Source organism: Paroedura picta, chromosome 1 (assembly GCF_049243985.1).
Source record: "Paroedura picta isolate Pp20150507F chromosome 1, Ppicta_v3.0, whole genome shotgun sequence".
NCBI lineage: Eukaryota > Metazoa > Chordata > Lepidosauria > Squamata > Gekkonidae > Paroedura > Paroedura picta.
The window spans coordinates 11130394-11144047 of record NC_135369.1 but is presented as its reverse complement, the minus strand read 5'-3'; the positions used below and the strand labels follow the sequence as shown (position 1 = coordinate 11144047).

Here is a 13654-nt window from a genome sequence, read left to right as displayed (position 1 = left end):
AGTGTTAGACTAGATGACCCTGGATGTTCCTTCCAACTCCATGATTCTGTGATTCTATTATCTTTCAATCTGGAGATGCTGGGGACTGAACCCTGTATGTTCTGCCTGCCAGGTCCAGCTCTGCCACTGAGCGCACATCCTTAGCAAGCAGCACTGGTCCATCTCAGAATTGCCTACTCAGACTGGCAGCAGCTCTCCAGGTTCTCACGTTGAGATGTTCCTTATCATCTACCGACCAATCCTGGAGATGCCCAGGATTGAACCGGGGACCCTCCCTGGTCTGACCCAGCAGGGCTCTCCTGTGTCCTTATGAGGGGAAGGCCTCGGCCTCCCTGCCCCGTGGCTGGCCCTGCAGAGGGGCTGGCTGGCCCCTGGGTGAGGCAGGAGGCTGGACTGGAGGGACCCTCCCTGGTCTGACCCAGCTGGGCTCTCCTGTGTCCTTATGAGGGGAAGGCCTGGGCCTCCCTGCACTGTGGCTGGCCCTGCAGAGGGACTGGCTGGCCCCTGGGTGAGGCAGGAGGCTGGACTGGAGGGACCCCCCCCCCTCGTCTGACCCAGCAGGGCTCTCCTGATGTTCTTATGGGGGGAAGGCTTCAGCCTCTATATCCTGGTGTTGACCCTTCTGCAGAACTGGATGGCCCCTGTGTGAGGCAAGATGCTGGACAGGAGGGACCTCTGGTCTGATCTAGCACAGCTGTTCTTACGTGGAAAGCAAGGGATTTAAGGGGGACAAAGAAAGAAGGAATTTTGCAAAGAGTTCCTTTCTCGAGTTCCTTTCAGAGTGTTATTTCCTTCCTAGCTGATAGAGCTTGCCATTAACACACGCGTGCCCCACCGCCCCCCACAAAAGCCATGTGTGGTGAGGAGAGCGGACGACAGCCATGTACACGCACACCCTGAAAAACCTGCGGTCCCTGTCAAAGGAAAGCTCGTCTGAAGAAGGGTTTTATATCGGATGCTCTTCTTTGGTCTTGGCTACTCAAAGTGTCTCTGGACGTTCTGTCAGGATCTTGTGCTCTTGGAAGCTGAGGCAGAAACAATAAGCGAAGTCTGGGGAGCTGGCCCCAGTTTTAGGAAATACTGAATTCCTTCTGGCAGAAAGGGAAGAGAGAAAAAGGACTGCACATAAGCCTCCCTCCTTCCCCGTCTTCTTTCTTTCTTTCTTTCTTTCTTTCTTTCTTTCTTTCTTTCTTTCTTTCTTTCTTTCTTTCTTTCTTTCTTTCTTTCTTTCTTTCTTTCTTTCTTTCTTTCTTTCTTTCTTTCTTTCTTTCTCTCTTTCTTTCTTTCTTTCTTTCTTTCTTTCTCTCTTTCTCTCTCTCTCTCCCTCCCTCCCTCCCTCCCTCCCTCCCTCCCTCCCTCCCTCCCTCCCTCCCTCCTCCTTCCTTCCTTCCTTCCTTCCTTCCTTCCTTCCTTCCTTCCTTCCTTCCTTCCTTCCACCCTGAGTCCTATTCTCCTCCCTCCTTCCTTCCTTCCTTCCTTCCTTCCTTCCTTCCTTCCTTCCTTCCTTCCTTCCTTCCTTCCTTCCTTCCTTCCTTCCACCCTGAGTCCTATTCTCCTCCCTCCTTCCTTCCTTCCTTCCTTCCACCCTGTCCTATTCTCCCTCCCTCCCTCCCCTCCCTCCCTCCCTCCCTCCCTTCCTTCCTTCCAAGATGGGGTGAATCAAGGTCAGGGCTGAGTTGCCCTGCCTGCCCCGGTCTGTCTTTTTCGCGTTCACTTACTTTAAAAGCCCCTCAAGTTTCTAGGCCTCTTGGTGGCAGAGGGAAAAAAGTCAGGCGCACCATCAGAGGCATCCTACCTGTCCCGAGATATTTCTCTTTCACGCAGCTGCCAATGGAAGCATTGATTCTTGGAAGCCGAGCAGGTGGTTGTTTTTTCCGGTGCTCCTGGGCTCAAATCCAGTTGCTCTACTGCAGACTAACCCAGCGACTCTCTGAAAGGATTTTTCACATACATTCACTGGCTTATTTATCATTTATTTTCTTTATTTTTTACACGTGTATACTGCCTTCCCGGGAGGCTCAGGGCAGTTCACGTGGAACGTAAAGAACATCGAATTCGGTTTCTGTATCAAATAGAAAACACAACAATGGTAATAATAATAACAACAACAGACGATAGCAATTTAAACAGGATAAGAATCAGGCAGGTCCGTGGTTCAGTTTTGGTACGTGGATTCCTGGGAGGGAGGTTCAGGGGCCCAGCGGGTGTTGCTGGTTCCGGTTGACCTCAACCAAATACCTGGCGGAAGAGCTGCCTTTTGCTGGTCCTGCAGAACTGTTTTAGTTCTAAAGCTTGAGGAAATCCTCAAGTTCCTAGCCCTCTTGATGGCAGAGTAGAGTCAGGAAATGAATGGCTTGAAATTTGACTTTTGCCCAGATTCTGCCCAGATTCTCTAGAGCAGGGGTAGTCAACCTGTGGTCCTCCAGATGTCCATGGACTACAGTTCCCATTTGCTGGCAGGGGCTCATGGGAACTGTAGTCCATGGACATCTGGAGGACCACAGGTTGACTACCCCTGCTCTAGAGCATGAACTCCAGGCTCTCTAGAGCATGAAATCTGTCACTTGATGTAGGGGCGTGAATGGTACATCTGAGCACCATGCAGACCTTTAATCCCCCCTCCCCATTAATGGACCAGCAACTGCCCCCTCTCCACAATATTTCCTCTCCGCCAAGCTGGTAGTTTTCCAAGTGCCGAAACCTTTCAGCTGAACTAAATTGTGCCACGTAAATCTCTGTCCTGCCCATTCTAGGCTGTTGGGGTTCCCCCAGTGGGACTCTCCAGACATGTTCTCTCTGCCTCTTTTCCCTGGTTGCAAGAGACCCTTGCCGCCTCCTGTCCCCGGTGCAAAAGAATTGCAGGCCCAGCCCAGGTAGGATACCTGGCTTTCTCGGTTAACGTGATTTTAAGCAGCCTGGGGAGGAGCTGCTTTGGATCTGGGAAGTGATACGGTGCCTGCTACTGGGCTTTATCACCATAGTTAGATATATGTACACTTGAGGCTGCCTTACTTTGAATCAAACTCTCAGTCTGGAGCAACGTTTCTCTCGAGCAGGAGCGACCAAACTCTGGTTCTCCAGATGTTCACGGACTGCAATTCCCATGAGGGGTGGCCAACTGTGGCTCTCCAGATGTTCACGGACTGCAGTTCCCATGCATGTGCTGACTGGGGCACGTGGGAATTGTAGTCCATGGACATCTGGAGAGCCACAGTTTGGCCAACGCTGCTCCAAGGTCTCAGGTGGAGGTCATCTGCATCTCCCCTTACCCAGTCCTTCTAACAGGAGATGCTGGGGATCAAAACCGGGACCATCGGTATGCCAAGCAGATGCTCTGCCAGTGAGCCGCAGCCCCCTCCCCGAGGGCACGCCCCCCCCCCGATGCATTTTAGGGCCAGAGACTGCGTTGGGAGTTCCCGGCGCAGAGCTCCGACGATGCATATAGCACAGCCTTTCTGCTGCTGCCGTCAAATTCGGGGACGGTTTTGGGAGCGGTTGCCGTGAGAAGCCCAGGTCCCGTCGCCACCTCCCTCTGTGTGACGTCACAGTGCCCGCAGCCGTGCTCGCTGGGGTGACATCACCCGTCTCCGAGTGACAGGAAGTGCCGCTTCTGACGGCCGGCGATCCCTTCCAGGTTGCACGTGGAGGGTTCGGCCTGCCTTCTCTCTCGACAGGAATCTGCGATGAATGTCGAGTTCAGGTAACCCCGCCGTCTCAAAACTCTCTTCAGATCCTCTCACCTGTGTCTCTTATTTGAGGAACTTTCCGCAATGCGTGGCTTCCTGTGAAAACTTTTGCCATATTTCTTAGCGATGGCTTTCATTTCCCCCCCTCATTTGCAGGGATTGCCACTGCTCCTTAAGCTGGGCCTATTTAATTCCTAGAGCTAGGAGTTTGGACAAAGTTGAGGAATGGAGTGGGACACCCCCCCCCCCGCCAGTTAGAGGTAGGGACTCTAGAACAGGGGTAGTCAAACTGCGGCCCTCCAGATGTCCGTGGACTACAATTCCCATGAGCTACTGGAGCAGGGCTCCTTGTTTCCCCCTTGCTTTAGGATGCTTAGGGCTGATCCTGCGTTGAGCAGGGGGTTGGACTCGATGGCCTGTATGGCCCCTTCCAACTCTATGATTCTGTGATTCTATGATTCTAAGACTTTATGTGGATTTTTTAGATTCCGGCCTCATTCCTGCAGCCTCTTCTGCCCCCCCCCCCCATTAAAATATGAATGGTTTTGAAAACCATTTAGTCCAGGAGCATACCTGTTTCTTTTGCTTTTTTCTCTTCCCTGGTGTGAGTTGATCTGTGCATTAGAATGACCTGATAATATTGAGGAGGGAGACTGGGGGCTTCAAGTGAAGGGTAGTTAAATTGTGGCTCTCCAGATATCCATGGGCTACAATTCCCATGAGCCCCTGCCAGCTGGCTCATGGGAATTGTAGTCCATGGACATCTGGAGGGCCGCAGTTTTACTGCCCCTGCTCTAGAACAAGGACTGGGAGGGGCTTCAGCATATGCTCCCAAGCTCCAACCCCGGTATCTCCAGTTAAAAAGGATCAGAAAGTACGTGAGGAGGAAGAGCTCTGCCTGAGACCCTGGAGAGCCACTGCCTGTCTGAATAGACAGTACTGACTTTCATAGACTCATAGAATTGGAAAAGACCTCCAGGTTCATCTAGTCCAGCCCCCTGCAGAATGCAGGACATTCACAACGACCTGCCCACCCACGGTGATCCAAATTCCATGACCAGACGATGCCCCCCCACCAAAACAGAATCCTAGCTTGCATTCAGCATTACTGAAAAACGTGTATTTCCAAGAGGAACCGAGGTGTGGTTTTAAACGTGATCCTGGCCAAGGGGCTTTGCCCTCCTGGCATTTATGCTGGAATTGGCAAGATCTGGTCTGTGCATGACTGAGCAGAATATAAAGGGTGTCCTGCAGGGGGCATCGAAGGAAATGTATATTTAGCATAGATCGTATAGGAACTTCTCTGTGTGTTTCCAGCAGTCTCCTCCAGATTGGCCCCACAGGAGATTTCCTGCTCTTTGAACACACTTCCTCTCCGCTTGCCTCTGCCCGGGTGGGCGTGTCCATAGCTCTGCTCCCCAGCCATTGATCACGCCACTTCTGGGGTTTTTCAGAGCCTAAGAAGGTTTCAGGGGTTTCTCAACAGTAAAAAAGTGGAGAAAGGCTGGTCCACAGCAAAGACCTTAACAAGCAATTTCAAATGGGCACAGGGGGATTCTATTGTCTCTACTTATCAGTCACCCCCTTGGCCTCTTGGGAGCTCGGGATGACTAACATTGTTCTGCCCTCCCCTCCTTTATCCGCACAACAACCCTGCGAGATAGACTAGGCTCAGAAATGGTAGCTGGTCCAGTGAGCCTCGTGGCAGAGCGAGGATTCGAAGCCAGGTCTCTCGGCTCCTGTCCGATTGTTTGAACACCACCCTGGCCGACGGCGAAGTTAAGCTTTGTTCACCGGGGTAGTCCACCCGTGGTCCTCCAGATGTCCATGGACTACAATTCCCATGAGCCCCTGCCAGCAACCGCTGGCAGGGGCTCATGGGAATTGTACTCCATGGACATCTGGAGGACCACAGGTGGACTACCCCCGAGATAGGGCATTTTTCCTCGCCCGCCTCAGCATCTGTCACACAATGGCTGCAAAACTCAGCTTCTCTCTCCCCCTCCTTTTTGTGTGTGTGTCCCCCTCCAGCAGTGACCAGGACAGGGGGCGGCTAACCCCCTCACCAGACATCATCGTCCTTTCCGATAATGAGGCTTCCAGTCCCCGCGCCAGTTCCCGGATGGAGGAGAGGCTCAAGGCCGCCAACCTGGAAATGTTCAAGGTGAGCAGCTCAAAGGCCGTGCTTGATGGGACAGTGAGGAGCGATGGCCTCTGATCCGGAGAGCTGTGTTCGATTCCCCACTCTTCCACGTGCAGCCAGCCGGGCGGCCTTTGGCTAGCATTGTTGGTGCTGTTCTTGCAGAGCAGTTCTCTCAGAGCTCTCTTCGTCTCCCTGCCGCACAGGGTTGCTGCCGCAGGGCGTGGAAAGGAAGGCGATTGTAAGCCCTTTGAGACACACGAGGCCTGCTGGGTGACCTTGGGCCAATCAGTTCTGTCAGAGCTCTCTCAGCGTCACCTTTCTCATAGGGTGTCTGTTGCAGGGAGAGGAAAGAAACAATGTTGGTAATCCTCTTTCGGGCCCCTTTGGGTAGTGAAAAGTGGGGTATTAAAAAGCAGCCCTTCTTCTTTCTCCTCCTTTTTTCCTTTCTTCTTCTGGCAGAATGCATGATAAGTTATTTGTCCTTTAGACCTACAGCATGTTCATTCATAGCTTCAAGGGATCTTGGGACTTGTAGTTCCAGGGGGTGCTCTGCGGCATGCTTTCACTGAGGCCTTTACCCCGTTGCTTGTTAGACAGTGGCCTTCCGGGGTGATTCCGCCCTTTGGGTGTTTTCCCGGGGCATGCTGCTGTGGGAAAGTGCAAACCACGCCACTCGGGTAACCTGCAAGATGCCGGCAGGAGCTCCCAAGCTCACGAACGGTTTTGCAGAACGAGGCTATGGCTCGTGGCCCGGGGCCATTTTCGCATCCCGGACCTCGTTGGCCGGGGTCCAGAGTCGACAAAGAGTTCCTGCCCGCACACGTTTGCGAGCGATCCTCTCGCTGTCCCCGGCTGATGTGGCGCCTCTCTCCTCAACCCGTGCCCCCCTCCTCCCCCAGGGCAAAGGCGTCGAGGAAAGGCAGCAGCTGATCAAGCAGCTCCGGGACGAGTTGAGGCTGGAGGAGGCCCGGCTGGTGCTGCTCAAGAAGCTGCGGCAGAGCCAGCTGCAGAAGGAGAACGTGGTACAGAAGGTGATGCGTTTCGCGGTGGGGCGGCGGAGGGGGGAGGGCCAGACGGAGCCCAGGCTCCGAACCCAAACGGCATCTGCACCCAGGGCTTGGTCAGTTCACACCGTGTCCGTCAGGCACGGTCAGCACATCCCAAATCTGCTTCAAGCCCTAGTTTACCCGCTGAACAGCCGCTGGTCTGTTACAGACCTTCAGTTTGGGCATCGGCTTCGCCCGTGTGATGTCAGAGTCTGGTCCAGCGCCATGGGAACCATCCCTCTGCACGCCCCCTTCTCTCTACAGCAGTGATTCTCAACTTGGGTGTCGGGACCCCTTTGGGGGCTGAATGACCCTTTCACAGGGGTTGCAGCAGGGCAAGCAGCTTGGCCGGGGGGGGGGGCTCCATCCACACAACAGCCTTGCGGGGTAGATCGAGATAGAGCGTTCGTCTGTCTGGAGCAGCGGAAAAGAGCGAGGTCGGCATGGTGGGGCAAGAGGCAGAACTGAACTGAGAAACCCCGGGGGGGAAAAACAATTTATATGCAATCATGAACAATGGATCTTCACGCCATTGGTCATTTTTGGTTTACTTTCTGTGAAAGAACCCTTGCCTGATTTTATGGTCGGGGGTCACCCCAACATGAGGAACTGGATTAAAGGGTCGCGGCATTAGGAAGGTTGAGAACCACTGCCTTACAGCTTATTAAGCGGCCTCCCCCTTAGTGGGAACCACCATTTGCCTGTATTTAGGAAGCAGCCAAGTCTGTTCCGTGCTTCTGTGGCTTGCTGGTTTGCAGCAGAAGCACACAGAAAGCCAGTTTGCTGGTTCGATTCTTTGACGAGAAACGGCGCTTTGTGCCAGAACAGATACCTGAGGACACTGGGAGGCCAACACTGACACAAAAATTGCTAAATCCAGCGTAGCAAGTAGGCACGTGAGGAGTCTTCAATCTCTGAAACACAATTTTTTAATAAGAAGCATCTCTTCCATGTAATATATTTCTGGTAAGGCCTTGGAGGAGGAGCGTGTCTCATGGCTTAAGTGCCACTCAGCGCTTAACACCCACTCAGGGCTGCTGTCCCGCCCCTGAGGGCCTCCTCCTCCTCCTCCAACAGCTTGCCTGTCTGTCCAATCGCCTTCCGTCCCCCCAACCCTGACCACACCCTCCTCCTTCCACTTCCCTCCGAGGTTCGGAGGCTGCAGACCCCTGCTGCGTGAGAGCTGCCTCTGCTGGTGAGTTCCCTAACTGCTGCCTGCAGCCTCTCCAGGTCCTGAGGGGAGGGGGAGGCCGTTCTTCCAACCCACCCACCCCCAACTACCGCCCGTTGTATTCCTGAATTCAAGGGGCTTGGCTCCTAGTTCTTTAATTATTCCCAATGCTTTTTGCTAAAGAGCACTTTCTCAAGGGATTCCAAAATGTCCTGCATAGTGCAGGGGGTTGGGCGATGACCCATTAAGTCCCTTAAAACTCTGTTATTCTAAAATCTGATCCGTATTAGTCAACAACCTAGAATATTTCAGTGGCCAAAAAAGGCTTATAAAAACCATTCCACAAGCAGCTCCACAGAGCTTGCTGGTGCTCCAGAGCGAACAGAGAATCCTAGAATCCTAGAGTTGGAAGGGGCCATAGAGGCCATCTAGTCCAACCCCCTGCTCAACACAGGATCAGCCCTAAGCATCCTAAAGCATCCAAGAAAAGAGGAGATACTCGATTAAAGACTCCTTGGATGTCTAAAAAAAAAGTTCAGCAGTGGAATAGGCTGCCTAAGGAGGTGGTGAGCTCCCCCTCACTGGCAGTCTTCAAGCAAAGGTTGGATACACACTTTTCTTGGATGCTTTAGGATGCTTAGGGCTGATCCTGCGTTGAGCAGGGGGTTGGACTGGATGGCCTGTATGGCCCCTTCCAACTCTATGATTCTATGATTCTACTTGCGCTGCTGGATTTAGCGATTTTGTGTTACCATTTAGGTCCCCCTGTCTCCTCAGGTTTCCTTATTCTGTATGTTTCTCCGGTTCCCACCCTTCCTTCCCTGTAATTGCTTTGTGTTAAAATGCAGCAATCTACATTTCAGCCTGCTAGGGAAGAGGGGAGGGAGGGTGTGAACGCTGGGCTTATCCCTGTAGTGCCAGGTGATGCTTGGGGTTACGTGCCAGTTTGCCCACAGCTGCGCTTCCTGACCCATTGCTTGGTGCCACGTCAGAAGTTCGCCAGGCTCTTCCCCTTTTGCCACATTTCCTGTTATTCTGGCGGCTTATCGGGAAAGAGCGTGCCTAGCGTTGATGCGTGGAGTAAAGCAGGTCTCCAGTTTTGATCCAGGGAGGGAATAAGACAGGAAACTGAAACGCTCTGTTAAAAGTAACACCAGCACTGTTATCTCTGTTCTCCGCTAGACCCCGGTGGTTCAGAACGCAGCGTCTATTGTCCAGCCATCTCCTGCCCACGTCGGACAGCAGGCTCTGTCCAAACTCCCCTCCCGACCCGGAGCTCAGGGGGTTGAGCCCCAAAACCTCCGAACATTACAGGTGAGGCTTGCAGGGATCCACTGGTTCTTTCTCTCACTGCCTGAACTGTTTCTATGGGGCTCTCTGGAGCATGACCATTGTGAGTCTGGGAGATGTTTGCTACTATTTGGGAGATGTTTGCTACTTAGCTGTAGGAGTCTTAGATCTCACAGTTCCGATCGGCTGTTGCTCTATCAAAGTTTGATGTTTCACAGAGTTACTTTCCGTGCATTCATTCATTCATTCATTCATTCATTCATTCATTCATTCATTCATTCATTCATTCATTCATTCATTCATTCATAGAATCGTAGAGTTGGAAGGGACCTCCTGGGTCATCTAGTCCAACCCCATGCAAAATGCAGGACACTCACAACCCTATCACTCATCCACTGTAACGTGCTACCCCCTTGAACCTTCACAGAATCAGCCTCTCCGTCAGATGGCTCTCCAGCCTCTGTTTGAAAATTTCCGAAGATGGAGAACCCACCACCTCCCGAGGAAGCCTGTTCCACTGAGGAACCACTCTAACTGTCAGGAACTTCTTCTGGATGTTTAGACAGAATTACTTTTGCATTATTTTCATAGACTCATAGAATCATAGAGTTGGAAGGGACCACATGGGTCATCTAGTCCAACCCCCTGCACCAGGCAGGACACTCACAACCCTCTCGCTCATCCACTGTCACCTGCCACCCCCTTGAGCCTTCACAGAATCAGCCTCTCCATCAGATGGCTATCCAGCCTCTGTCTAAAAATCTCCAAAGACGGAGAACCCACCACCTCCCGAGGAAGCCTGTTCCTCTGAGAAACCGCTCTAACTGCCAGGAACTTCTTCCGGAGGTTTAGACGGAATTTCTTTTGAATTAATTTCATCCCTTCATTCTGGTCCGTCCCTCTGGGGCACTCATTCAGCTTGTATCCTGCCCCTCACTATGACAACTCAGGGCAGTGATCATGGGAACAGAGAAACATGCAAGCATTTTGAAACAAAGAAACATAAATAACTAATATATAAGCTATAACAGATAACAAAAAATGGCCTAACAGGGGAGAGGGTCAAATTGGACATCGGTGTTTGTAAGCCTCTTTTGCTCAAGGTAATCCTACCCTTGTCCCATGTCATTGAAAGAAATGTCTTGCTTTTTCATTTCATACTCACCTGCCAAAAATCCAATTGGCTTGCTGTAGAATCATAGAATAGAATCATAGGGTTGGAAGGGACCCCAGGATCATCTAGTCCAACCCCCTGATAAAAGGTAAAGGTAAAGGTATCCCCTGTGCAAGCACCGAGTCATGTCTGACCCTTGGGGTGACGCCCTCCAGCGTTTTCATGGCAGACTCAATACGGGGTGGTTTGCCAGTGTCTTCCCCAGTCATTACCGTTTACCCCCCAGCAAGCTGGGTGCTCATTTTACCGACCTCGGAAGGAGGGAAGGCTGAGTCAACCTCGAGCCGGCTGCTGGGATCGAACTCCCAGCCTCATGGGCAGAGCTTTCAGACTGCACGTCTGCTGCCTTACCACTCTGCGCCACAAGAGGCTCAGCCCCCTGGACAATGCCTTAAAAGTGAAGATTCTGTATTCTGCAGTAGCCTTCCTTCATCTGACCTTCACTGACTCTCCCCCTTGCATTCACACATGTCCCTTGCAGACGAGAGAGGGCCCCCCCTGTGCCCTCCGCGCAGGACCAGCACATAACCGCCTCCTTCAAGCAGCAGGGTGCCAGCAAAACGCCATCTCCTCCTGCCGGCAGGGCGCAAACAATGCGCTCCCCTCTCCGCCGCATCAGCAGGACGCAAACCGTTGCCGCTCGCCCGTAGCGCCGCGGGACGCAGGCCGCCCATCACCGCGGGCCCGGAGCGTTTGAGGAAGGGGGCGCACGCTCGGAAAGAAGGGAAGAGCCGTTCGAAAATAAATCATTCCGGGCTTGTCTCAGCGGCAGGCCCGTTTGGACTTGTCTGCGAATAATTACAGGCTTCTTTCTTTTTCGGCTCGGCTTGCAGAGAGACACCGAAAACGCACCAGTGGGCTAAGGTTTCTTTAGTCGACCGTAGAGTACAGAGGTGGCCAAACCGTGGCTGTCCAGACGTCCCTGGACTACAATTCCCATGAGCCCCTGCCAGCTGGCAGGGGCTCATGGGAATTGTAGTCCAGGGACATCAAGAGAGCTACGGTTTGGCCACCCCAGTACAGAAGGATAACTCCTGTGTGAGCTTCTCTCCTTGCCATGCTGGAGGAGGGTAGCTTCTGGATATCTTTCTGGGCTTTGAACGGACAGAAAAAGTCCTCGTGCCATCTGGAGACCTTTCCGTTGTGTTTGAGAGCAAGCGGGCACTTTGCCCCTCCCAGGGCCGGCCAGCTCTTTCCAAGAAACCCCCCCTCCTCCACACCACCGCATCGGTTCCCAGAAACTCATTAGCACCGCATTGACCTTTTTACGACGTGCACACTCCGTGGCGGGGGATGGGAGGGCGCGGCTCCCCGCCTGGATCCGTGCCCGAAGACATCTTGGCGGCTCCGTTCCCCTGACGAGAAACCCTTCCTTTAAGATGAAGACGCGCCTCCGGGGTTGGGCGGCCAGCTCTTCGGCGGCATCTGCCAGCCGTGCGCGGCAGGAGGCCGAAGCTGGGGGACGGAGGGCCCCGGAGAGCTCCCTTTCAGCAAGGCTGGCGCGGGTTTGGCTCTCGGGCTTGTGGTCGGCAGGTGGATCGTCAGCAGGACACTCCCTAAAAGGAGATGAGTACAGCTCTGATGCGGATCCGCCATTTTGTTTGCCGGTCTAACGTCACAGCGCCCTTAGCAGCAGAGGCCATCAGCTTGGCGTTGTGGTTAAGAGCAGCAGCCTCTCCGCCTCCTCGTGGAGCCAGCTGGTCAACCTTGGGCCAGTCCCAGTTCTCCCAGAGCTCTCCTCTCGCCCTCCCCTCCCTCACAGGGTCTCTGTTGTGGGGACAGAGGGAGGGCCGGTGGTCGTGAGCCGCTTTGGCCCTCCTTCAGGTAGTAGGAAGCAGGTTCTAGTCCAGCTTTCTGCTTCCCACAGTGGCCAGCCAGATTCCTCCTGAGAGCCTTCGCTGAGGCAGTCTGGTCAGCCTCTGGCGCTCTGTAGTAGAGTGTGCCTGCAGCTGGAGGTTCCACTTAGCCGGGAGAGCCACCAGCCTCTTGATAAACCTTTTCCCCTCCACGAAGGCCTGGTTTAAACGCCGTTGATGAGGCAGACGCCTCCTTGTCTGTGCCCTCATGGCATTTCACCGGCACTCCGTCCAGGTGGAGAATAGAGGCAGGGCACCCTCTTGAGAAACTTGGGGCCTGTTCTCAGGACCCCCCCTTCACGAGTTCTCCAGAGCATGGTTTGAAAACGATCACCACCTCAGCACACACTGCCAAATGCGGTCTTGCGGCTGGCGCATCGAGCTGGGAGCAAGCAGCGGCGCAGCACCAGGGGGGGCTCAAAAGTGCTGCCCAAGTCCGGGGATGAAAAAAGATCGAGAGTCCAGAAGCACGTTAAAGACTTTGCAAATTCGTGGCAGGGGAGGAGTCTTTGTGGGCCTCTGGTCACTTCAAGTAGAACACTGACAGTCTTCAAGCAAAGGTTGGATACACACTTTTCTTGGATGCTTTAGGATGCTTTGGGCTGATCCTGCGTTGAGCAGGAGGTTGGACTAGATGGCCTGTGTGGCCCCTTCCAACTCTATGATTCTGTGATTCTCTGATTCTATGAAGGTGGGCAGCCGTGTGACTCTGTCTGCAAGTAGCAGAAAAGAGATGAGAGTCCAGCAGCACCTTCAAGACTGGCCAAATTGATGGAGCTTTCAGGAGCCACACCCCCCTTCTTCACATACTCACTGCTCTAGAACAAGGTTTGAGTCCAGCTATCTGAAGAAGTGAGCAGAGGTTCCCGAAAGCTCCTCCCCAGCCACCAATTTTGGTCATCTTGAAAGTGCTGCTGGACTCTGGCCGTTATCTTCTGCCGCAGACAGACTTAACACCCATCCTGATCTGAACTGATATAGAAGCTTTCCCCTGAAGCAAAGTGAGGCTCTCCAATTGTCCATGGACTACAATTCCCATGATCCCTTGCCAGCACATGCTTGCGGGGGGCTCACATTTGGAGGACCACAGGTTGACTACCCCTGCCTTAAACGATATGACCATGCTGCTTAATCAGAATAGAGGAAAACTTGTATGCAATGGTGGAAAGGGCCATCAAATTGCAGTTGAGTTACTATGACACTATAGGGCAAGGGTGGCCAAACTGTGTCTCTCCAGAGGTCCATGGACTACAATTCCCATGAGCTCATGGGAATTGTAGTCCATGGA

At 53.2% G+C, this 13654-nt stretch overlaps 1 protein-coding gene across 8 annotated transcripts in view; it reads left to right on the top strand.

Annotated features, from left to right (window-relative positions):
* Window positions 1-13654, top strand: part of GATAD2B (GATA zinc finger domain containing 2B) — a 91386-nt gene that overhangs the window by 66585 nt on the left and 11147 nt on the right. For 4 of the 8 annotated variants that reach the window (XM_077321299.1, XM_077321289.1, XM_077321271.1 and 1 more), the window contains exons 3-5: window positions 5718-5850; window positions 6729-6860; window positions 9229-9360. In XM_077321299.1, coding sequence (XP_077177414.1) covers window positions 5718-5850; window positions 6729-6860; window positions 9229-9360 — 397 coding nt within the window. Of the gene's footprint in view, window positions 1-3583; window positions 3701-5717; window positions 5851-6728; window positions 6861-9228; window positions 9361-13654 lie in introns of those variants that run through there. The other 4 variants (XM_077321308.1, XM_077321317.1, XM_077321260.1 and 1 more) reach the window with 4 other exon arrangements.